This window comes from Marmota monax, unplaced genomic scaffold (assembly GCF_021218885.2).
Source record: "Marmota monax isolate L192 unplaced genomic scaffold, Marmota_monax_Labrador192_F-V1.1 WCK01_AAM20220418_F8-fsc00077, whole genome shotgun sequence".
Classification (NCBI taxonomy): domain Eukaryota; kingdom Metazoa; phylum Chordata; class Mammalia; order Rodentia; family Sciuridae; genus Marmota; species Marmota monax.
The window spans coordinates 2,862,141-2,888,666 of NW_026694610.1; the positions used below are offsets into that span (position 1 = coordinate 2,862,141).

Consider the following 26,526-nt stretch of genomic DNA (forward strand, 5'->3'; position numbering starts at 1 on the left):
TCTGCAATCTGAATGAGAGTCCTCTTCAGAACCAGACCATGCTGACACCCTGATCTTGGACTCCCAGCCTCTAAAATTTCTATGGGAAATAAATTTCTGTTTGTAAGTTACTCAGACTGTGGTATGTTGGGACAGCAGCCTAAGTGGATTAAGACAGAACAAGTAAATGGTTAATGAATATACAAGCATATGTTTTAAATTAGAGTGAAAGTTCAAGTTGAATATCCATTTTTTTAATTGAAAGCACTCTTTTTTTTGACATTCTAGAGAATCCACCAATGAGACAGCTAAGGAGGAATCAGCTGCTGTGCTTGTAATTCCCAAATGTTCCTTTCTCACAGCTCCATGAGGCTGAACCTCTGTCAGGAAAGACCCCCCTGCTCACCCCAGCTTATCCTTGCACAGCAGGCTGCCTGGCATCTGGCTTCTCCTACAACATCATGTCAGTGTGACCTCTCCTGTGTTGTCCCTTCTTGGCACTTCTTCCCTAAAGCATCCTTCACCTGTTTGTGTCCTCCCCCCACCCCCTCACCCAGAGCACAACCTCCTTTGTATATTTAGGGAATGTCCATCTCCAAAGAAGTGCTTGCCTCCTCCTGTAGAAGTTACAAATGCCAGTGGCTCTCTTCTCTGCTCCCATTGCTAGGGCCCAGCACAGGGGCGAGGCTTTGTTGAGGTCCACACAGGCCCCAGCTCTGCCTTCACCCCCCAGACAGTGGTGTAAAACTGCTGGATGCTGCGACACTCAGAGGTGGGGCGGCAGCCGCAGAAGTGGCTCTTTTCAGTTTCTGGAGGTTCTAGTGTCAGAGATGCAGGGTGTCTGTGTGGCTTCCAAGACTGGCTTTTAGATATTTCATAAGCTCTCTAATAACCCTTAAAAATAACTTCTTTTTTTCCCCTCAAAATTAGCCCAGATTGGTTTCTATTGCTGAAAGCTAAGAATTCTGACAGATATTTTGTGTTAAAGCAGTGGTATGACATTGTAACCAGTCCTATGTATCTTTTGTTCCCTGTAATTGTGAGAGATGAAGTGGGACACAATTGCATTTACATATAAAAATATCAGATGTAATTGTAAATTTGCATGTAGATGTAATTGTGTCCCATTTCATCTCTCTAACCTCAGGATCCAGCAGTATGTAGAACAGTCCAGTGTGAGTCCTCAACAAATTGCTATTAATTGTGAGTTGACAATTAATTGGTGTAAAAAATATTTCTCTGGAAATCCAAACCTGTAAAATGACAGTAAATGACAGGATGTTTCCAGTGTCTTTGAGACCTGTGGTCCTTTCTGCGCAGTCCGGCTGCAGCAAAATAACCGGAGGGTGACAAACAACTTGTGTAGATTGATACAGCAGGAGTGGGAGTTATTGTAGGACCGGAGGGGTATATATACATTCCACACAGCTTATCTTAATTAACATAAACTAGATACAGCAGTCAACCAATAAGGAATTTCCACACTTAATGGCTCGCTGGCGTTATTTCACAAACCACTCCCTCTGCAAAATGCCAGGCACCATTCTTGACTTGTTTACAGACTCTAACATTCCTCTATCTACAGTCTTCACAGAACACAGTACAGTCAGGAAGAGTTCCATAGCATTTAATTAAATATGAGATGGTAACACACATCTTACATCATCTTACATTTATAGACGTAGCAGTTCTACAAAATGTTAGTAATGCCTGTGAAAATAAACTGTCTAATCAGAGACCTTTGCTGTAGTGAATAATGGATATTTTTAATAACCCTAAAGAAACACCACTAAGCTGATAAAAATGCCATCTCACGGGTATCATTTCCAGGCTCCCCATTATATATTCTCACCATTTTCTTGACTAGTTCCAAGTCTTGCATCACTTTCAGAAGAGCTAAGAAAACACAAGTACACACAACACATCTGAAATAGCCCATACTTGGATTTTTCTGAAGCCAATTCCCATGGAAACTATACTGAACAGAGAGAAACAAAAGCTAGAAAATAGATTGAACAATCCAGGGCATCCTGGATCTGTGCTTGATCAAATCAGTTGGCTATTTCCCAATTGTCTTTTCCTTTTATGCTATATGGAACTGGCAGTTGACTTTCTGATTTATACATTGTCTCTGACTTGCTTTTCTTTCTTAATGAAAGACGGCATTAGGGAAAACCAATCAGCAATCTAGCATTATATAGTCCTGAATATATAATCAAGCATTAGCAGCAGTTGTGATTATATCATACGTGGATTTTCAATACCTTCAATTACAGAGAGGCACATTAAATGCAAGTTATAACAAAATACCAAACAACATGGAAACAGAGGGTTTTAAAGCTGGAGAAGGACTTTGATGATTTTCTACAGTTATCTTTTCCTTTCTGAAAAAGACTGTCTATTTACATCAGGGATACAAGATTATGATTCCTAGTCCTAGCTCATCATGCAAGTTTGAGAGATTTACCAGTCCTCTCTGTCTTGTGTCCCAATTTTCTCATAAGCCAAAGATAATAATAAATCCTTCAAAGAACCTTTGTGGATATTAGAGATCAAGGTTGGCATAACTTTGTGTGACCTCCTCTTTGAGGCTCAGCTTCCATGTTTACAAAATGTACATATCACCCGTCCACCTGTTGTAAACGTCTTTTGCTATTTATATACCAGGCAGATTCTACTTTTCCTCTATGCAAATTTATGTCATTTTGGTAGCATTTTTCCCTGTCTTCAAAAGAGTGCTTCCAACCTGCCTCTGTTCTAGAATTTTGCAAATAAGCATTTGCTTACAAGCTGTAACCTTTGTTAAATTTTGCATCCTAGGAGGCAGGGACCCATTCTTATGTGTCCTCAGAGCTCCTGTTCCTAACACTCTGGTTAGCACATAGAAGGCTTTCTATAAATGCTTGTCAAGGAGATGAAAGTGAATGATTGTAGAAGTATTTTTAACATCACAGAAACACTGCACAAAATTAAATGGTCATGGTATTTATGATACTGTAGTCATTCCTACTAATGTGGAGGAAAGAAGGGAAAAACAGTTATCAGAAGAATAAAATGGTTTGATATATTAGTAGGCCAATAGTCAGGCCAGTTAATGAGCCAATAGATAGGATTCATTAGTCCACAACTTAAAACCCCCTTCACAGACAGCATGGAACAAACACAAAAATTAAAAAAAAAATAACTCTTAGTTTTCCTAAACAAAATACAAACAGAACAAAAAAGAAAATTCAAAACACAAACAACTATAAACCCTAAACAAAACCCTGAACCCATGTCCTTCACTTCCCTGGGCCACCTCTGCCTTGTGTGATTCCATAGACAGGGTCAGGGGCATGTGGGAGAGGGGTTTGCTGACGTTGTTCAGCTTCCTTGATTTGGTTTGATCTGGTTGTGAGAAATTTATCCAGACCAAGAAAGGAAATGGAACGGATGTCAAATGTTCACATTCTATTCTTCTCCATCCTCAGCGGGGGGCCTCGTCTCCCTAAAGTTCTTGGCAACATCCAGAGCTGTAGAACTGGGAACAATCTGGGCAGGGTCTACACACAGAGAAGGGGGCCATTCCCCAACTCATTGGTAAAATGTCCTACTGTCCAGGGCCAGCAATAGGTTCTTCTGCCATCCTGGATAGTTGGAGTTGGGTGGGGCGGAAAGAGGCTCATGGTCTTGACAATGAACAATAGAAATTCTGGGTTTCAAGTCTATTCCTTCCTGAGCTCATTTTCAGGAAAACAAAATCCAATGGGCGTGGCAGCTTTTTTTCTTGCCTTCTTCCCCTTGTTTTGACAGGAATGACAGCCATGATAGTTCACATTGTTCCCCACTCTCTTCCTCAGAGCCATTTACATGAAGGTGATCATGGGTCTAAGTTTGTCTGGATGGTCCCAGTTTATGCTTATTGTTCTGGAGTGATTATTTAATAATTTCCCCTTTCCCTTTCGAAAGTGACCCATGTTGGATAATAAATCATTTAACCCCCCAGTTATTAGTGAGGTTTGCACTCAAGAACAGGGTAATCCCTAGTTAAGAGAAAGGATTGTGGCTCAGGGAGATCGCATCAGACCTTGGCTCCCTCCCCCGACCAAGTGGGCAACTTAGACAAGTTACTTAAACCCTTCATTCTCAATTGTACCATTTATAAAAAAGAGGATAATAAAAAAAATAATTGTACCCACCTCAGGATTATTGTGAGGATGAAGTGAGACAAGATGTGCAGGGCACATAGTGCAGCATTGGATATATAGTAGCATAATAATCAACAATAATATAATATCCTTCCCTTCCTTCCTTCATGCCTCCTTCCCTTCTCCATCCTTTCCTTCATTCTTATTTTTTTCTTTCCTGTTTTTTTCCCCTTAAATAGTTAATTCATTGGGTCATTGAAAACCTAATGTCCAAATCAACATGTTAGAAGAAGAATGTTGTTGCCTCATGTTGAATGTTATGAATCATCTGGTCAAAGTGATGTCTCAAAATTCTGTGGATGATGTAGTGGGGTTAAATTAACTTTGTTCTCTCTGTGCTATGAGGAGGAGTAGAAACTCTTGACTCTCCCTCCGAGAAACCATTGTTAGGTGTAATGGGACAGACTTGGAGTTTTTACTCTTCATTGGTTTCGGTAAAAACTGGACATGGTGACATAGGCTTCTTCTTGATTTGGTCCTAGGGAAGTGAGGATGTGCTGCGCCTGAGCAATTGGGTTCAATGTCAGAATTTCTGATTGGAGAGGAAACGGTGGAGGCAGGGTGCTGTTTGTAGTTCCAGGGCTAAGAAGCAAGCCCTGGTATACAGGAGGCTCATTCTTGCCACCCTCCCTGCAGTCTGGGGACCTGGAGGAGGGGAGTAATGGGGTGGCACATGCACCGACATTCCCAGCCAGGCATCTGAGGGATGAATCTCCTCTGAAAGTTTCTGGGGTAATGGCTGCAATCCTGGAGGGCTGGTTGGGACCATGCACATCCCCACCAAGGTCCTGCTGCTCAGACTCCTCTAGCTGTGGAGGAAGAGTATTCTGCAGAAAGCCTTCCACTTCATCTCTAGATTGAATTCCATCCACTTCGTGAATCTGACAATCCAAAAAGTTTTCGGGATTGAAACTCACATTCAAATTCTGCACAGAAAAAGAGAGAGGCATTAGAATGGCACAGAGCGATGTGCCACCAAATGATTGGTTCAGAGAAATAAATGTCTAAAGGACTTTTTGAAGAGTTTGCCAAATGTTCTTCAGTTGATCCTTTTATTCTGGAGATGCTGGGACACTTCAGGAATTGAAGTGACCACTTGTGGTGCCCCCTAGCTTGAGAACCTTACAAATTCTGAGACATGTAGTTCATTTTGGTTTTCTACCTCCTGGGAGATACACCTAGGATCTTAGAAGGAATCTTATGGGATGTGTTAAAGACCAAAAGTAGAGGTTCAGATATTATTTTCCCTAGAAAATCATTCTTGACAGAGTGCTTCTTTGAGCACCAAAAGCACTTACCTTTTTTGGTTTCTTACACAGTTGTTCCAGAGTCTTCTTATGATCAGGGAGAGTGGGCCATACAATAGGCTTAATCCTGCAATCAGAGGACACTGATATATGAAATGAATGGCAGAGGGAGAAGACACAATAGGCCTTTCTACTTATTCTGAGCCAGGAATCAGAAGAGTAGTTTTATAATTATGCTGTACTTATTGAGTACCATGGACAGAGTATTAAACTCTGTGAACAGGACATGACCATGAAAGACCTCTGGAAAAGAGCCCTAGAAGGGAGGAATCATGAGGCTAACAATGAGGTGGTAGTTTCAATGTAGTTATAGGAATGAAATTTGACCTGATCATTTATTCCCAATATAGATGTTGCCATCTTATTCCATTTCTTTACTAGCAGTAATTTCTTTTCCCTAAATTTTGTGGAAGTGGGGATATATTCTCAGTTACTTTGGGAAATTGCTTTAAAGTACTGCTTTTCAAATCAGAATATTTGTAATGCCAGGATATGTGCTCCTAAATTGAAAATGTCTTCCTAGAACATTAAGTAAGAACTCAAGCATATTTTAAAAAATCATTTTTATGAAGAAACAACCATGGCTCTTTCTTTTTTTAAAATATTTTTTTTAGTTGTAGATGGACACAATATATTTATTTATTTTTGTTTTTATGTGGTGCTGGGGATTGAACCCAGTGCCTCCCGCATGCTAGGCAAGCGCTCTACCACTGAGCCACAACCCCAGCCCCCATACCATGACTCTTTCATAGGGTAGAATATAAAAATCTCGTGAATTTGAGTGTGGAAAGTAAGGGCCACAAATATTCTGCATTGCCAGGGTTGATGGCTTCAATGCTCCTTAGGAAACCTTGGAGGAAAAGGTTGGGAAACACTGGTTAAAGAATTCTTATTGGGAAGAGAGTTTGCCTTATGATTATTTATGTATTTTTGCCTTTTAGGAAATCAACTGGAAATTTACTATCACCTATAGATGGGAGAGGATACTGGGTGTTATGGTTTCTGAAGTTTCTGCTTCCCCTCTGCTGTTTTCTCAATAATAAGTGGCACTCAAGCTCTGATTGTTTAGGATCCCACATAATCACCCTCTTGATTAGTTAAAGAAAGTTACCTTTTCTCCCATAACACACAGGCTAAGATGACCAACAGAACCACCGAGATAAAACTGACAATGCTGATAATCAGTAAAACAGGATTCATTTCCCCTGAAACACAAGGATAGACAAGGGTTAGTATTCAGTAAGCATACATTGGGATAGATTTTTCAGGATGGTTTGAGTTTATTTAGTAGTGCAGGATTATTTATTATTTTTTGGTAAGTGGTTCTTTAGTAAATAAATTGATGTGCCAGGTTTATGTGGCACAGACTTGGATGACCAGGGCAAGAACATGAGTCACTCGAAATATAAAAGTGATTGAGCATCAAAGATACCACCACTCTTTGCCTGATGCCCACCATCAAGAGGAAGAAGACAAAGCAGAGAGTGATAAGATGAATGTTCATCCTGCAGGTGCAACAAGTTCCAGAGTGAGGATGAGGGCTGGTTTAGTAGAATACCTCCCCTAACCTCCTAAATGGAAGGTCTATGTTGGTGCTTCAAGCACCTTCCTGAGTCATGTTCTCTGGTTCTTCTGGTCATTATTATCTCCTACATGCCAAGGACATTCTGAAAAGGAGAAGTGAGACAGCTTAACTATCCTGCCTACCTGCCTTAGAGAAAGTTTTCCCTAGAGGGATCTTAGAGACCAGCCATTGGAATCCTAGCCAAAAGTGATAAATGGGAGGTGCTAAGTAGGGATTTTGTTGAGAAATATCAGGAGCTCTCACAAACACCTGAGGCAGTAGCATCAACACAAGCTGTCTCAGTTCTGAGCTACTAAAGACACAGTTCCCCTGTTCCCTTATTCTTCATAGAAGGGGCAAAAAAGGGGAAGGACACCCTCCAGGGGGAGTCCTAAGGTGTTATGTGCAGCAAGTCCATCTCACTTTCTCTCCCACACTTTGACACACAAAGCATTGTAGGGGACAAGGACTTCCTATAGCCATCCTCACCTGCATGGTTGACTTCTGGAGTTCTGAAGTGGGAACTTGGACTCCATTCACTCCAGAAGCCTTCATAATATTCACCATACGGGATGGATCGGACTTTAATCTCATACATTGCATCAGGTTGCAGTTTTCTCTGCAGGAGAGTCAGCTTTGTGTTGGATAAATTCACGTGCTAAGGAGAAAAATGTGCCAATATATTTTTAGGATAGAAAATGAAGTGTTGCCTAGATCTTTCAAATTACTTCAAGTTCAACTCCTTGAGTCACACAGGCACCCTCTTGAAGTTCTCTCATATTTTTCAGACTAAGGAGCTTAAATACATAGAGGGCTCAGCAGCAGAATTAGGGACAGAGATTGTGAGCTCATAAATGATGCATGAGCAGCCAAAGAGAACAGTGATAGAATGGGTCTTTATACAGGTGGTGATGTCTCCAAGCTTGGGAAGAGGTAGGTCTGTCCCAGGCTCCCAGTTCCTCCTCACAATTCAGTATCTTCTTTTTCTTTCTTTCCCCTTTCATGTGGCAAGGGGAGAGTGAGCAAGACAATATCCTTCCAGAAAGATGATTTTACATCTTGAATAGCAAAACAGAGGCAATTGTCTCCCCAAACACTGTGTATTATCCTTAAGCAAGGAAAAATAAAGGAAAGGAAAAATTTGATTGAAAATCTTATTTCATTGTTATTTACATTTACATATGTTGGATTAGTTTTTGTATATTTACTAAATTTACATATTTCTTATATAGGGAATTTTTTCAAATTTTTTATTCATTGTTCTATGGTGATATTTGTCTCTTAATGATTTATAAGAGCTCTTTATATAGATTTTAGTGATCCATCAGCTGTAGATGTGGCAATATAATCCTAAGTTTTAAATTGCCTTGTAATTTTTATTATTGTGTGTTTACATAGATAAGTGTATGATGGAGGGTAGACTTCTGATTTATTTTTTTTTCCCCAGACAGCAAACTGATAGTCTTGGAAGCATTATTCAAAATTCTTCCTTTCCCCCAATATTTGTTTTCCATTTGTACGATTTTTAGATGAATAATGGAAAACAGTAGGATTAATGTCATTCAGTCTCTCTCCATGTGTGTATGGGGTGAATAAAAGAAGGGAGCCAGTGTTTGGGGCAGGGAGTATGTTTGTGCAATGTTATTTGCATACTGCAAACAAACAAGGGTGATCCTGGCCTGAGCAAGGAGGGCAGTGGCAGTAAGTAGGCATTCTTTCAGTCCCCAGAAAGGGAAGGCATCCTTAGGTAGTGCTTTAAGATGAACCTAATACCTGGAATCTTCTACACTTCTTCCACTTCCTTACAATACACCCAGATAGTCCAACCTCAGAAAACCATGAAGAAAGAGGCTAAATAACCATCCAGATAATAAAGAATGAATACTAAGTTCAATGACTAAGACCTCAGACTTGAAAATAAAAAGAAAACAGAGATGAATCTGCCCTTCTTCTCCTTACCTCATCATGCTCCCCCAAATTCTCAAATCAAATGGTGGTCACATCTTCTTGCTAACTATTCAAAGAGTGTTTTGCTTAAGAGTGTGGTACTAGGCATGGCACTTTTTGAGGCCTTTGCATTGTGAGGATCCGTTTGGTCTCCATTTATGTGACTATCTAACTGAATTAGAAACATTATAAAGACAAAAATAGAGTAAGGGGGAAAATCAGAGCAAGACAAGGACAGGCTAGGAAAGGTGCATGCATATGGGGCCCAAAGCTGACCCAATATTGGGAGCTTCTTTTGGTAAAGGGTATATTCTGAAAAGAAAATTATTAAGACTTTCTGGAGCAAATGTACTTCTACGACAATAACTTATATAACATTTAAAATTTTTACTATGAAACATGATTGATCTACATACCATCCAATCCTTTTTATCTTTTTCCTGGCGGTAGGCTATGTCATGCATTAATTGCTTTACATACTTCTTTTTCAAGTGTGATGTATGAAAAGTCACCACAAAGTCATTGGCTTCCTCACGATAGATGACTTTTATGTCAAAAGGAGCCTCAGGTTTAACTGAGTAGGGAAAAAGAAATGAAGTTTGTCTATAAAGTCATCAAGGAAAGAAGGATTTTATATATATATATATATATATATATATATATATATATATATATATATATATATATATATATATATAATGTATGTATATAAAACCAGGGATTGATCCCAGGAGAACTATACCATGGAGCCACATCCCCAGCAATTTTTATTTTTTATTTTGAGACAGAGTCTCACTAAGTTGCTTAGGGCCTCTTTGTGTTGCTGAGACTGGCCTTGAACTTCCATCAACCTGCCTTAGCCTCCTCAGATGCTGTTTTTCAAGTGTGCACCATCACATCCAGCCATGATCGTATGAAATATCCACCTACACTGAAAATCATTCTGACCATATGTGGCTCAGTAAGCAGTTAACAAATTAAAGCCATCACTTCTTTTTCCTGGGCTCAAGTCCAGAATCTATCTCCCAGCTACCCTTGTAGCAGGGAGTGACCTGAATGATGAGTGAAAGTGACTGCACCAGCTCCAACCCTGGTAAAGAAACACTCTCACCCTCCCCTGTGTGATTCCTGAGTGCACTCCTGTTCCTTCATTTGCATGTGTATATTCAATGATGTAGCTACAGGATGTGGGAAGCCCTAATTATTGCTTAAAGGAACACTCTTCACAAGTTAGGAATATAATTTTGCCTTTGATGTGAGTAAGCAATAGACTTAGGGTGTCAAATATCATAAGTTTAGGGTCTTATTTGTTACATCTAGTGCAAATTTCATAACAAAATGTATTCTCTTTACCTTTGGAATATCGGAGAAGGTGTTACTAAATATCCTCAAGCAAGAAGTCTCAAAACTCTGGGTTTTCATTCTTCCAGTAAGACTAGGAGATGGCTGGGACCTTGCACCTCATCTTGGCTACACAGAGTGAAGTATCTGCTTGCTGGGCCTTGCTGGTAACTTCAGAGTGGCCTCAAAGCTCTTCTTTGTCAACCTCAGCTGCATTAACTCTGAGCTCCTCTTGGGCCTCTTCCTTTGGCCTGCCTGCCTCACACAGTTGTTCTTAAGATCAAATGTGCTATGTAAGTGTAGCTGCTGGAGGCCGCTAGGGATGATTTCAGGCAGAACAGGTCCAGAGAAAAGTATTGGTTTCCCAGGAAAGCATCAGCATTGGACCTCCTCCTCATCTTTGATGTGAGACTGCTGTGTCTTGGTTTCTCCTTTATTAGAGTCAGGGAATTCAGCTTTCTGAGGATGGGGCCACTACTCCTGCATGAATGACCTGATCCTCTTGTTAATGAGAGGGTGTGTGGACCACTGTGGAGCTCTCTGAGCCAGTCTTGATAAGCCAGGCTCCTGGGCCAATCAAGTAAACACTTGTGGTGGAGTTTGCCCAGATATTCTATTAACTTGTGGTACTGGGGTGACATTGCCTTAGAGGGACTGAAAAACAGATGGCTTCTTCTTTACCCTGGGACTTTGTAGAAGGGGTACTTTATATTTAACCCTCATCTACACTGTGTAAAGCAAAGACGACCTAGAGAGGTTCAGGAGGAAAGAAAGTGTGTGCAGAGAAAAGCCCCACAGAGGATCCCTGTGACCCCCTTACACCTGCCTTCATTCACATTCTCAGCAAATGCTTCTGAGACTAAGGCCCTGCTGGTCACTGTCCCCCAAGGACTCTCCAGACAGCTTTGCCTTTAGCCAAAATGGATCTATGGCCAAAGGAGGAAAAGGTGTTCATTCCCGAAGCAATATCTAAAAAATTAAGTTATTCTTATACAACCTGAACATGTCAATCTATGCTGCCAAGCACAGCGGGAGGCAGAATGCTGTCACTTATTCAGTGTGGGACACCTAAAGGGAAGGATGTAAGAGAGGCAGCTGGTGGTTACAGAGGTGCTTTGGCTCTGGGGCATAATTAGGAGCATTCATTTTAAATTCAGTTAAACTGAAATGTCACAGTAGGAGCTAGGAGAAGATGTAAGTCTTCACCATTTTTCCCTCCTGCTTGCCCAGGAGCACTTTCCAAAGCCCCAAGAAAGACACATCACCCCTTTCTCAGGATCCTGTGTTATCAGCTGTGTACCCACCATACTTCCCATTCCTCCTCAGATGAGAATTGTCAGGTGTGCAGTCTGCTGTTGGGGCTGTGCTAAATGTGGCACTCTTTGGCATTGAGCACATGAGATTTGGATCTGAATGTGGGTGTGCTGTGAGCCTTTATGTGCATGCAGGGACTTGGGTGCTGACATGGCTTTGTATAAGAATGAGCTCTCCCCTGGTGTTGAGCCCTGTGTTAGAAGACCAAGAATCTCTGTCTTTTCTGTCTTTCAAAGATGGCAATTCACATTTGGGATGTAAATGGTGAGCCTTTAAATATGGCGCCATTGTGCACTGCACCAAGTGAATATCCATCCATTTGAGTCTGGTCTCCAAATGACCAAAACCCAGCTGGCTTATGCCTAACTCAGAGATATCCTCTTGGTATCCTCACCTTAGAGAGTGCTCTCACTGATGTGGCCAATGTTACTGTCTGGACAACGGCACAACCATCTACTAATGTTTCCTTTTCACTATATTTACTCCCACCCCCAAGATAATTGCTCACACATGGAACTTCTGCTTTTAATCTTTATTTTTCCACCTGACTGAAACAAATCTGAGCTAGGCTTGTCACTCTTTCTTATCTCTAATGAGCACTGCTTTCTTACCATTGATTTGCCTTTTGCTGGTGAAAGGTGTCTGAGGAGAGGGAAATAAAGACCTATAGCATTTAAATTCTCTTTCTCTTCAATAATTTTAAACATTTTTATCCATATACATGTTTTTAGCCAATATAAATGTGTGTGTATCTATATATATATATAGATACACACACATTTTTGTGTGTATATATATATATATATACACACACACATTTATATATATATCAGTTAATTTTCCACTGTACCAATTCAAATTGCAACTTTACTCAAATCATTCATTTTTAGCAAAATGTAATATATATATTCTATGTCAAATCAGATTTCCCTTGCTTCCCTCCTCATTAAGTCTTTTATGAAGTTGTGGTATTTCTCACATCACTTTGGCTAGGTGATCAAATACCAAGTAAAACTGTCTTTTAAAAGACCTGATTTGAGTGATGCAGCTTACCTTCCATAATGTGATAGGGATCATTCAATCAGTAGAAGGCCTTAAGAACAAACAACGAGGTTTCTTGAAAAAGGAGCAAGTTTGTTTCAAGAAAACAATATAGAAGAAAATCTGCTTGAGTTTTATGCCCTGTAGAATTTTTACTCAATTCTGTAATATCTGCCCTTTATGTGATTTCCCAGTCTTCTGGTTTAGCCTTCAGATTTTCAAACTTATCACCTTCCACAATCACATACGCCTACTTCTTAAAATTAATCTGTCTCCTATCATCCAATCCTCTACTATCTATCTATCAATCCATCCATCTATTTATCTATCTCCTTATTTATTCTCTTCCACTGGAGAACTATACTAATATTTAATATATATTTACTTTTAAAAATACATGTATAATTAACAAAACACACTAAGAATATGAAGTGAATATAGGGATAATAAGAGAAGGAAGTCAGGAGAAAAGAAGATGAAGAAGGGAAGGACATATGTGGATGAAAAACAGGAGGCTCAGCTACAGTTAGATGCAACATATTGATTTACTCTTCCCTCAGTCTTCGGGAGTTAAACACCATTTCATGGCTCAGCTTGAAGATCCACAGAATTCTCAAATAGAAGTAATTTGTATAAGTGTCAAATTTTTCATTTATTTAAAAAATTGTCTTAAATAATTTGCTATTGTCTATTATAAATTGTCTCCACAATTACCCTACTTTAAACACACAGGAAGATCAAACCAGTCTCTACAGGTATCCCACAAAGGACAACCATATTCCCTTATACAGCTGCTTACCTATTTTGACTATATTCACTTCTTGGCAAGTTAAATTCTTCCCTCCAAGCTTCACACATATACTGCTGTTTCCGATAAGTAAAAACTTTTTTGTCTTGATAAAGTATATGTCTTGTAGTTTATTCAAATTGAGGCACTTTATCCCCAGAAGAGAATCACTGTGGAAACAAAAAGGCAATCTGTGTTAATTTAGCTAGGAATTGTGTATCAAAGAGAATAATATTATAGGTATGTTTCAGCTTCCCTCTTCATAGAGATGTGGGTGGGTGAGTGCACACTCAAGAGAGAAAAAGAATAAACTAAATTGAAGTGGATTTCCTGCAGCCCTTATTCTCAATGCTTTACTTAGACATTAGATGAGGATGTACCTGAAATACTTCAATCAGGCTCATGGAAGGTAAAGGAAATTCCTATATTTTTTGAAAAACACATACTTTGTTGAGGCAGGAATGAAAATACTTTTTTTTTTGATGTCCTCCAAAAATAATAGAAGTAATGGCTGAGAAACTTTTGACCAAGTGAGCAAACACAGGGGAAGTTAAAGGAAATGCTACAACAGCCTCAAGAGTTATATACGTAAAACCACATACACTTAATGGTTAACTGAAGTGATTTTTGTATGTAATTTTGGTTGATAAACCCCTAAACAAAACAGATCAAGAACAAAAAACAAAGGTATAAATGACCAATATCTGGAATGAACCTGAACTATCACAACAGGCTATGAATTATAAAAAGGAAATTTTAAAATTTATGTCAATACCTGTAATAACTTTGGCATAGTAAAAATTCTTATAAATCCAAGCTAGCAAAACTGATCCACATAGAAACTAATCTGAATGGTTCTAGTTTTTAAATAAATTATGCTCATTATCAATAAACTTCCCTACTAAAAAAACCGCCTATGCTTTGTTTGTAGACAGATCAAGTATATGAGAAAGAAATAGTGCCAGTGTTTCAAATATTTTTCCAGGAAATAGAGATGTTCTTCTTGTCTGTTAAAAGTAGGCAAATTGTGGAAACAATTTACAACAGACAATAGAAAATTGTCTAAGGCAATTTTAAAAAATTCTTTTTTTTAGTTGCCAATGGACCTTTATTTAATTAATTTATTTATAGGTAATTTATTTATAGGTATGTTTCAGCTTCAGTTTATAGGTATATCATGCTGAGAATCAAACTCAGGGCCTCACACATGCTAAGTGCTCTACCACTGAGCTACAACCCCAGTCGTGTTTAAGGCAATTTTTTAAAAAAAACAACTTATTTTATAAAGATAGCTTAACCATGGTATCAAAACCTGTCAAAAATATTAAACAAAAAAAGAAATCTATAGAGAAATATACCTTAAAAATGTATATGCAAAATTCCTCAAGAAAATATTAACATATTGATGTTAACAAATTATGGCCAAGTAAGGGTGAGTCCCAGGAAACCAAAATAGGTTCAATATTCACAGAGAATCAATAATATAGCTTGCCATATTAACAGAGCAAAAGACATAAATAGTCTATTCATCTTCAATAGATGAAGAAAGTATACTTGAAAAAATTATACATCCATTCATAACAAAACTCTCAGCCACCAAGGAATTGAAGGTCACTTCCTCAATTGTAAGGGCATTTACAAAAAAAAAAATCTATAGTTTGAAGATCTCTTCCTCAAAAAAAAAAAAAAAAAAACTATAGTTCAGAGCGCATTTACAAAAAAAAAAAAAATCTACTGTTCATAGCATGGTGAAATTGTGAACATTAATTATCCTTATATCAGGACCAGAGATAGGGAAACTCTTTCTTTCTTTCTTGGTTTTTTTTTTTTTGGTACTTGGAATAGAACTTTGGACTCAGGGGCACTCTACCACTGAGCCATATCCCCAGCTCTATTTTGTAATTTATTTAGATATAGGGTCTCACTGAGTTGTTTAGTTCCTCACTTTTGCTGAGGCTGGCTTTGAACTCTCAATCCTCCTGCCACAGCCTCCCTAGCCACTGGGATTACAGGCATGTGCCACCATGACTGGCCCTTTCTACATTTCTATTTAATAGTAGAACTTATGAACTGGGTTTGAGCCGGTTCATAAGACAAGAGAACCAAACAAAAAGAATCCTGATTAAAAAGAAAAAAAAAATCTTTAATTTGCAAAAAGCATATTTGTTCACATTTAAAACTATAAACAACCTCCAATATACCTATAGGAACTAATAAATTCATCAAGGCCATTAGACAAAAATTGATTCTATTTCTGTAGGTTAGAATGAAATATTGGAAAATGAAGTTTAAAGTGACAGTTCCATTTATAATAGCAATGAAAACATAAAATACTTAGAAAAAAATTTATAAAAGTTGTTCAAGGTTTTGCATGGGAATACAAAACATGGCTGAGAAATATTACAGGAAACATAATAAATGGAGAGGTATGCTGATGGGTTAGAAAATTCAAAATTGATAAAATAGAATTTTCCCTAAATTGGTCTAAATGGTAGTAATGAAAATCTTAGAAAGAATTTTAAAATATTAATAAGTTGATTCTAAAACTTATGTGGAAATACCAGAATCTAGAATAGCCAGAGTAAAACTGAAAACAAAATAGAACAAATATGGATGATTCAGAGCACTTCATTCAAACTTTCTAAAAAAATCTGTGGTAATCAGAAAAATGTACTACTGACACAAAGGCAGATAAATTGATAAATAGAAAGAACAGAGAGTTTAAAATAGAATCCTACGCTCAAGTATAAGGTTTACTGATGTTAAATACAGAAACCCAACAAATTCAGTGGGAGAAGGGAAAATCTTTTCAGAAAATTGCCCTGAAATAACCAAGTAAATTTATGGAAAATATGGACCTTACTTCCACACAATTATATAAAAATGATACATCTACAGGTGAAGGCTAGAACTGAGAAATATTTAGAAGAAAACCAAAGAAAATAACTTTCCAATTTTGGGAGTAGTGAGGACAGAAAAAGCATTAAACAGAAAAGAGAAAGATATTATAAACTTCATCAAAATAAAGAGCTTTTGCTTACTAAAATACACAATTGAAAAGAATCAGGGTGGGGTGGAGAACACCTGTAATCATAGTGACATAGGAGGCTGACAGATGGGTCACATGGTTCAGGTCAGCCTGGTAACAGAGTGAGATCCTGTCTCAAAAAAAAAAAAATATATAAGGAAAGAAAAGGTCTGAGGATGTAGTTAAGTGATAAAGAATTCCTGGGTTCAATTGCCAGTAACCACACACACAAGAAAGAAAAAAAAAATGAAACAACAAGCTTCAAGCTAGCAGAAAATAGTTGCAATTCATCTATCTGACAAAAGAATTATACCCAGAATATACATATAAAAGAAAAGAACGGTAATATATCTATAATATATATATATATTAATTAGCTTAATAGTGGTGATTATTTCACAATAGATATATGTACCAAAAATCAACTTATATACTTCAATATCCTAAATCTGTAGCAGGTTTCTGGAATTTTTAGAATTTAGGAAGAATCCAAAATCGTATTCTTAGCTCACTGCCACTTTTCAGAGAATAAGATCCATGGGCAATGGGCAACAAAGGACAACCATATGACTGTCTTGTGAAGCCGAGCAAACTTTTAGTGGGTCTGAACTCCTGAAGCTGGAAGTTGCCCCATAGAGATGTTAAAAGTAGGCAAATTGTGGAAACAATTTACGCAGACAACAGAAAATTGTCTAAGGCAATTTTGAAAATTTCTTTTTTTTTAGTTGCCAATGGACCTTTATTTATTTATTTATTTATTTATTTGTCATGCTGAGAGTTAAACCCAGGGCCTAATGAGTTATTTATTTATTTATTTATTTATTTATTTATTTATCATGCTGAGAATCAAACCCAGGGCCTTACTGGTAAAGTAAATGAGAGAAGGACCTTATACTAGTGCGTAGGATTCTATTTTAAACTCTCTGTTCTTCCTCTTGATCAATTTATCTGTCTTTGTGTCAGTAGCACATTGTTCTGATTACCACAGATATTTTTTAGTAAGTTTGAATGATGTGCTCTGAATCATCCATATTTGTTCTATTTTTGTTTTCAGTTTTACTTTGGAAGGAAAGTCCTGCTGAGAGGTAAAATAAACCCAGCAGATTAGAAGAGGCAGTGTGTTTAGTGATGTTGACCTTCAATTCAGGTGATTGAGGGAAATAATTTCTCTGTGAGTAGTCCTCCTCAATGCAATCCAGTCTAACTCAATAGAAACAATTTACTTGGCAAATTTTGGGGGGAGGTACTGGGGATTGAGCCCAGGGAACTATACTACTGAGTTAATCCCCAGCCCTTTCATTTTCTAATTTAAGACAGGGTCTTGCTAAATTGCCTGAGTCTCGCTAAATTGCTGAGGCTGGTCTTGAACTTGTGATCCTCCTGCTTCAGTCTCCTGTGTCTCTCAGATTACAGGCATACACCACCATGTCCAGCCTTAAAACAATTTACTTGATTGTTAAAGCAATTTATTTGATGTGTTGCTTGAGTTATGATCTAGAGTGATCTGACTGTGAAAATTATGCACACAGGAAAGAGTGGGGGTCCAAAGAAAAATGATTATAGAGTCTAATCTGGTAAAGTAACTGAGAGAAGGACTCCTACTTCAGGACTGAACTATGTTCTAATTCATCACAATAACCACTGCTCCATATGTGGCTCTTCAACACTTGAAGTATGGTTAGTTCAAATTACAATGAGATCTGAGTATAAACTATATACCAGATTTTGAATATTGAGTTTAAAAGAGAACGTAGAATATCTCACTAATATTTGTTCATATTGATTATATGTTGAAACCACAGCATTTCAAATATACTGAGCTCAATAAAACATATTGTTAAAATTAATATTTTACCTATTTCCTTTTCCTTTTTATAAATGTGGTTACAAAAATGTTAAATTATTGATGTGGCTCACAGATTTCCACAGTGCATTATATTTCTGTTGAACAGAACTATTCTAGGGTATTTGGGGTAGGGTTGGAGGAAGAAAGAATATAACAAATGCCAAAGTAGCCCTACAGACTGGTGAAATTGATCCTCTAGGGCCTTCTGAGGGAACATCAACCCTAATCCACTAGCACAAATTTTCTTGTTCTGAAAGCAAGGAGAGACTTCTGGAGATCATGTGATCTGATTTTTTTTCACCTCACCGTCATAATTCTATAACTCCTTCAAAATTGCATAGTTCAGTACAGGTGATGCATTTCTTCTGTTGATACTAACAGATATTTGCATGCAAATATTGAAAAAAGCAAATTAAAACCAAACCCAAACAAAACCTGTAGCTTTCATTCCTCAAATGGCGCTAAAAGACAGAATCTAGCTCAAAAACATTAAGCAATTTTGAGAGTTAGTATAACTTATTTTGCAGATGTCTAAATTAACAATCCTTGACAGATATCAATAGTTAAACTTTAGATGATCAGGGTGCAGCCTGCCACTGTGACAGTAATTGATGAGAACAAACAGTGACATATTTGAAGTGGTATTTGTAGGTGGTGTTTTGAAGTGATTATTGTGCCCTGAGAATCTGGAAATAAAGAAAAGTAAAATCACTTTGGGAGGGCAGACTGTGAAAATTATGCACACAGGAAAGTGTGGGGGTCCAAAGAAAAACTATTATGGAGTTTGGTCTGGTAATGTCAATGAGAGAAGGGCTCCTACTTCAGGACTGAGATTAAATCCCCCATTAAAAAATACAAAGAATTGCAAGGAGACATAAACCAAATACAGCTAGTCCTAAATCAATAAATTCTATATCTATTTATATGTGAACACCTTTTAATTATACCTTCACTAAAAATAGAACCACACTCAAAGAATTAAGCACCACTTACAGAGACCTGCCATGTAGCAGACACTCAGTCCTTATCCCTATGCAAGAAAATATTCATGAGAGAGCCTAAGTGACTCCTGTCACACAGCTAGTTCAGTGTTGGTGTTGGGATTCTGTCCTAGGCACTGCTATGTAGAGCCTCTGCTTTTCCATTCAGTCATCAGAGATCAGGCTAGAGTTTTGGTGACTGAAAACCTTTTCAGGATCTACCTGCTTCTTCATGCCAGTAAAAGTAGATATATATTGATATACCACCTACTGGGCCTCTTAGTCCTTTAACCTTTACCTCAATACCAACTCCTATAGGTTCTGAGTCCTGTATGAATCTTTAGATCTTTATGAGAGTTGCATCTGTCAATGTGAACTAGTCCATTTTCATGCTGGTACTGAGGCACTGTGAGCTTGGTTAATCCAAGCCCATGCCTGAGATCAGATCACTGAACAGTAAGTCAATCAGTTTCTCAGTCTAGGAAAGTAGTGGCCACACCCAGGGCAGGTGGTAGACCCATTGCCTTCTGAAAGATGGCACCTGGCATCTACCAACAATTCCACAGGTATAAGAACATCAGCATGTACCATTGTCAGTAAATACCAATTTCTTTTTAATAAATTATATTAACTGAAAAAAATGCTGCAAAAATAGTTTAATTGTGGAACATAAACTTAGCTTGACCCGTAATACACCACTCTGTTTTCCTGATTCTCAATGCCTGCACTTAGCTTTAGAGGTGCACTAATCTATAGCTTCAGGTGTAGATACTTGTTAAAAAATTGGCTGCTCACTTAGCACTACTTTATTTACTTAGGAGTTTGTATTATTTACTGTTTCCCATTCATGTCTTAAGATAATCCCTTCCCAACTTCAATACCTGAGTTCAACTGGAAAAGCCAAATGCAGGCTGTGGACAGGCAAAATCAAGAGACTTATTGAGGGCAGTGGTCAGGTTTGCTTAAGTGGGCAAGGAAGTGTTCAGACACTGAGTGAAAGTGGATAGGATGGTCAGCCTGGAGTGGTTAAGAGAAATCAAGGTGTTCACAGCAGCCCACCAAGTAACTGGTTGGAGCACTGAAAGTTAAACCTCTGTGGTAGAGTTTTGCCCATAAAAATGAGCATATCATTTGAATAAACAGTTTGGCTGTTTTAGCATAGTCTAATTGTGGCACAGATTCTGGACTTTGTAGGTTCTTTCTCTCTCTGTAGAGTGTTTTAGCAGTGAACTAATAAGAGCATACTGAGAATACTGCAAGGTTTTCTAAGTCTGTGACCATATTTATCCAATGACTTCTTAAATAGATTCAGGAAGTACCCATAAATTAAAGTAAGATAAATTTCAGAGTTTATCTTGACTGTATACATGGTAAGAGACTGCCTCAAGTATGTATTTTTTTTATGCTGGGGGGCTTTTTTTTAAACAAAAGTATTTTTTAATTAATGCAACATAATAATGCATAATAGTGTAGTTTGTCATTACAGATTTATATATGTACACAATATAATAATGTAATTTGGTCATTTGAGTCTATACATTTAAAAACTCTCCTTTACTACTGATGAATCTTGAATTACTTTCCTCACTAGGAAGCTAAAAATTAGGTCATGTGATATGAATTTGGAGGTAGCCACAAGTCAGAATTTCTCATTAGAGTTTTGTTTTGTTTTGTTTTCAAGTCACAGAGATAGTAACACTCAATCTTAGGAGATGACTTTTTGGGGAGGAAGAAGATTAAGTTCCCTGGGCTCCTTTCCTACTTTCAAACTGAAGCCTTTTGAATCCAAAAGCCAAAGTTATTCCTGTGGATTTTGGCAAAATTTACATTGAGTAAACCATCTGATGTCAAACTGTGTCAAGAGGATGAAAGTGTACATTCACAGAATTATGATTTAATTTCTAATCCATCACTCATACTGGGTGATCACTCTGAAGGCTTTATGTGTTTTAGACTGTTTAATCACCCCCAACTTCCTATGAGATTGGTTACCTTAATTTTTTTGGTGAGGAAACTGAGGCTTACATAAGTTATATAACTTGTTCCAGGTCAAAAAGTTAGTAAGCACTGGTATTGGGATTAGGAAGCAGGCAATTTCACTGCAGAAAGCAACTTGAAGATAGTAGACTGCTTCACATTGGGCAAAGAGATTTTTTTTGAAAGCAATATTCTAGAGGAAGCAGGATTTAAGTTCTGGTGTGGAGTTTGGAGGAATAACAATCTGCAAGATCCACAGCATTATTTCCTGTTTTCTTGGAACCTGACACATGAACAGTAAGCACTGCTTTGCTTCATTCTATCAGGAAAGGAAGGCATTTGAGGAGGCTTTTGGAAATTCCTTAGACTTTAATATTTGATGATAAATGGTGAGACATTCTTTGTTTTTCAAGGAATGAAAAGAACTCATGGAAAGAGAGAGGGCTTTTCTTCTAAGCACTACAGAAACCAGGTTTCTCACCATATTTCAAAGTTCAAATTGGTGCTGTTGATGTCTGGGTTGTCAAAAGCACAGGTTAGCGAGTGCAGGGGTCCATCCACTTCCAACTGACTATAGCATGAGAATGACAATAAGCGTGAGTTGTCATCTGGCTCTGCATCTTCCACATCTCCTGGGGAGGGACAATTATGCAGCTGTTAATGAGGCCAATAGATGCATCCTCTTAATATATGGCATGACCTTAGTAAAATGACAGACTTTTGTGGGAGACATGAAGGAGTGATAGGATTTTTTTCTAAAGAAGGAAATTCCAAAGGCAAAAACAAGATAAAAATTTGAAACAGAAACGAAAATCCAATATACAGAGTTTTCTATGAAAAAAAAATTCCTTACAGTTAATGACTTCCAAATATTTCTAAATATTTTAATCATGGAATCAGTATATCATAAAACTATGATGCAGTAAACAGACTATTTCTTTTATTTTAACTTATAGTTAAAGTATAAGAATATTTTATATCTTATATTTGTTACATTGAAAAAGTTCTCAAAATGAGATACTATACTACCACCATTCATGTGTTTCTTAATCTAACCTTTGACTTTATTACTATCTTCATTTATTTCCTCCCAAGAATTTTTTTTTTCAAATGAAAAGATGAAGGCTATCTTATGGTTAGAAGTTCACTCTTTTAAAGGGTTTCTTTTTCTTTCACCAAAAGGCATCCCAACTAAAGGTAGTATTGGCATCTGCATTGTGAGACAATTTAAGGCAATTTGTCTTAACCCACTGAACAAGGCAAACGTGACTAGAAAATTAGATCCTGTAACTGCTATGCCTATTGCCTTTTTTCTTACAGATTATTTTCTTATTCATAGTGTTTCTTAGAGATATTTGCAAAATTCTGGAAGAGAGTTGGGAACCAAAAGATTTTTTTTGTAGTTCCTTTTGGAAAGCACAATCTGACAGACAGTTGATGTCCTAAGCTAGCTCTTGGACCCTAGGACTCAATAGATACTTTGTATGCATATTTCACCATATTTAATAGAAAAGTGAGGCTAGAGAACTCTACCACAAAATATACTTGCGCTAAGACCTGGGGAAATCCAGTTACCAGAGCCATTCCCAGAGTGACCAAGTGTGAGTGTACGACTCAGTTATTTTACTTAATTGTGCTAGAAATTTGATGCCTCTATGGCTTTAAAATCCATTCAGACTCTACCAAAATTGAGCCTTGGTAGAGTGTGAGAGGTCACGAGCTGATCAAACTGTACCCTCTCTACTTAAATAACCCAGTAGCTCTGTGGGGAAAATTAACCATCTGGCTAGGAATGGACCAATCAGGTGAGTGACAGGTCTGTTCAGGCCAAGAGACCAGTCGCCAACAGCCAGCTAGACAAGAGCTGTGGGTACTGCTCACCACCCCAGGCATATACCTTTCTGACCATCCCCAGAGTCTGCCCAGTTCACAATTCTAACAACAGCAAGGGTCCTACGTCATTTCATCAGACCATAGTCCTCCTCCTGATGACAATGCTAAGCAGTGATGTGGTTCACCATTTAGGGCTTGCACTCCAGACCACGATTATTTCTAATTTCACAGATGTCGATCTCCTTCCCTGAGAGCTGGCCCCTTTCTACATGAAATGGCTCTGGGTGGTTTGAACCTACTTTTATAGGCAGTTTTCACACTGTCTTGATCTTTTCTCTTTGGTCCTTCCACTATTTCTATACAACAGAACATATGTCACTGTTTGGATTCAGACATCCTGGGGTCAGGTTTGTTTCTAATTTTTCAATATAGAAGATAAGCCAGAGAGAGCATACACTAGTAACTGACAGGCACCAGTCAGGACTTCCACTGACCTCACACATCCAGTCTGGCTAAGGGAGGTTTATTGTATAGTAAACACACAATATACAAATCACTGCACTTACAGTTTACAGTTTTTCCTTCACTTAAAGTGACTATGTTTTAAGACAGAACTCATTGGCTATTTAATTGAGTGGGATTGCTTTGTAACCACCACCACCACCACAACAAAACATCTCCTTCAATGACTTGTAAAATTGCATGGTATTTGGCAGAGAGAATGTTCTTGATAGGAATTTTAAAATTTTTAGGTTAAAGCAGTGTACGTAAAAGCTAAAACTTTTGATGTCATTGATGCACAGATGTGATTTTAACTCTGTCTAGTCTGTGTAGCTGTGGTCTCTGTCAGGTCACACAATCTCCCTGAGCCTTCCTGTACTGATATGTGGGCTTATGTTGTAGGAGTCACTGAATGGATCAGAACACTGTAATCACTCATTAAGAGTTAATTGTGCCAGTGTCATATTTTTGGAGAACAGTAATTAGAATTCTGATTCTGAAAATATACATAAAACTTTTGGAAAATCCTTTTGAAAAAACATGTAGAGGTGTTATCATTATGGTTTTGAAATTACACAGAACTTTAATAGAAGGAATTAATCTAATTTTCCTTTAATGCTCAAATATTAATATTATTAATACTTAAATATTTAAGTATCTAAGGATATATATTAAAGTTTTCTAAGCATTAAAAGTGAACTTTTTTGGATTATGTATTATAGGCAAGGTAGTGAAACTTGAAGACTTCTTTCTACTAAGTGGAAGTAGCTGATTAACAATTTAAATGGTTTGGACTTTTAAAAGTATCCTTTTGTATCTTGATCACCCTTGAGGTTGTCAGAAAACTAACTTGTCTTTCAAGAAAGAACAGCTCATTATTTTGTGAATTCTTTACATTTCAAAATGGCAAATATTTTGATATGATCATGTAGTTGGATGGTTATAGATCTAAAAAAAATCTGAAATTAAGAAGTTGAAGTGAAAATTCAGCTTTAAGTTAGAGTTTTTATTTCTTTGTGAAAACAGATGGCCACCAAGAAGAGATTTAAGGCTTGCACTTTAGACCACAATCATTTCTAATTTCATAGATATAGATGTAATAGTGGAATATATTGCATCAAAGTCCTCATGTAAATTCTTCATGTTTTCCACAGTGTTCCTTGGACCTTGTGCAAACTCAAGGGAACATCCTGTGTAGGCTAATGATCATCCCTCATAACTGGTCACGCTGTGAAAATGTCACCCCTGTGACTCTACCCTTAATGAGAAAATGCAAGGGTTTTCCATCCTTGGCAATTACTAAGTAAATTGACTCAAAATAGCTAAACCAAGGAAGCATGACTAAGGAAACATGACCAGAAACATCTGAGTCATTAGGTTGATATATTGATATTGTCTTTAAGGAAAATACTTTTCCTTACAGAACATACTTTTTAAGTGAAAGAATTTAATTGGGAAAAAAAAAATTGGTGGCCCAAGTTCCTGGGTGTTCCCTGCTGTTGGTAGACAATTCCATCTATAGTTTTGTTGTCATTACAATGTATTTATTAAGAAGCCAGAATCTGTTTGTAGGTGTTGAGCACTTTTGGCATTCCAAAGAAAATTATTCCATATGATTAAATTATTGAACATGGAGGCAATTATGTGTATTTCAATGAGCCAACACACTCAGATCTGTATGTTATTCACTAAGAATCTAAATGAATCTGTCAAGCCAAAGTATTTTGAGGAAATGTTCCCATGTTTTTGGTTGACTACTATGTTCTAGACACTGAGGTGTTGTTGATATAGCACTAGTCAATGCAGACAAAGCTATTGTCTCTGTATATTATATTTCAGGAAACTTTATGCTTTGGGAAACTCTTAAAAAATAAAACCAAACAAATTCAGCTCAATATCCTGACAAATTAAAATCATCTAAGTGATATTTTAATGCTGCCAGCATTTTAACAAGCCTACTTGTAGTATCTACAGCAGTGTTCTAGGAACAGAGGCATGGCATCAATCAACATTTAAGATATGTGTTTTGAGATTCAACACATTCCTTCTTAACAATTCTGAAGCCTTTTATGCCACCCACAGTATCATCCCCACACTGGTGGGAGAGCATACAACAAGTTCTTGAGCGCCATACCAACCCAGTGCCCAGTTCAGGTTTGTCAGGGAACTGAGTAACCTGAAGCATACTCTAGAGATAATGAGAAATCCTTAAAAAAAAAAAAGAAAAAAGAAAAGTAAGAAATGACTCACCATTCTGTGCATAGCCACTTTCTCCAGAAACGGCTTGAAGTAAATAGAAAACCGTACCAAGAGCTGTACTTAGAATTGTCATTCTGAGAGACAGGAGAGGAGAGAGCTGAAGTGTGAGGCTGTGTGTACAAATGAATGAGAGAGAAAGAGGTTGAAGAGGTCCACAGCTCTATACTTACTTAACCACAGACAGGGGGAAGTATAAACACAGCATAAAAGAAGTCCAATGCTAGGAACAGGAAGTCTGAGTAAAAGTAGAGCTGCTGATAGCAGAGACAGAGGAAACAGAGAAAGAGGGAGGGCATTTCAAGTAACTGCACCTCTCTGGATTCCTTGCAGGCCCAGGCTCACTGTGTTTAGTTTGGAATAAGGTGGTAGGTTTCACAGCTACACTCAAGAGATCTAGACCTAAGTGATCCTCAGTTAAAAGAATCACAATCCAAAAATCTAAACCCACAAATCTAATCAATCGATTATTTGAGGTGAGTTTTGATTTAAAGAATGATTCTGCACTTTATAATTTGTTGTGGTTTTATTTTGAAAGCCAACCTCTAGGTTTCCCAAGAATATGATTTTCTGTTTTGTTCTCCGTGTATCCCTAGTACTTATCCATATTTTGCCCCTTATACTAAGCATTCAATAAT

At 37.6% G+C, this 26,526-nt stretch overlaps 1 protein-coding gene and 1 non-coding gene across 3 annotated transcripts; both read right to left on the minus strand.

The window, feature by feature from the left end:
* Nucleotides 1–1,590: 1,590 nt before the first annotated feature.
* Nucleotides 1,591–26,079, minus strand: Il7r (interleukin 7 receptor). Of its 2 annotated transcripts, XM_046422316.2 has the most exons (8): nucleotides 25,883–26,073; nucleotides 21,780–21,930; nucleotides 13,480–13,637; nucleotides 9,401–9,558; nucleotides 7,527–7,695; nucleotides 6,585–6,678; nucleotides 5,465–5,540; nucleotides 1,591–5,092 (listed from the first exon to the last, which is right to left on the minus strand). In XM_046422316.2, exons 1-8 carry the CDS (start codon nucleotides 25,962–25,964, stop codon nucleotides 4,589–4,591), a joined length of 1,392 nt encoding a protein of 463 aa, XP_046278272.1. In that variant the 5' UTR covers nucleotides 25,965–26,073; the 3' UTR covers nucleotides 1,591–4,588. The 2 variants fall into 2 exon arrangements, with proteins under 2 accessions (XP_046278272.1, XP_058428062.1); XM_058572079.1 differs by lacking the exons at nucleotides 1,591–5,092; nucleotides 6,585–6,678 and having other exon boundaries at nucleotides 5,461–5,540; nucleotides 25,883–26,079.
* Nucleotides 6,127–6,199, minus strand: Trnaa-agc (transfer RNA alanine (anticodon AGC)). Its single transcript has one exon. It is a non-coding gene; the product is annotated as a tRNA-Ala (tRNA).
* Nucleotides 26,080–26,526: the final 447 nt, after the last annotated feature.

What these genes read in the sequence shown, in the direction of transcription:
- Il7r (XM_046422316.2), bottom strand. Translation starts at nt 25,964, where the DNA reads ATGACAATTCTAAGTACAGCTCTTGGTACGGTTTTCTATTTACTTCAA. An exon ending in AAGATAAAAAGGATTGGATG is followed by an intron (nt 7,696 to 9,400) that starts GTATGTAGATCA and finishes TTTTCTCCTTAG; the next exon opens with CACGTGAATTTATCCAACAC. An exon ending in TGTGTGTTATGGGAGAAAAG is followed by an intron (nt 5,541 to 6,584) that starts GTAACTTTCTTT and finishes CTCTGATTGCAG; the next exon opens with GATTAAGCCTATTGTATGGC.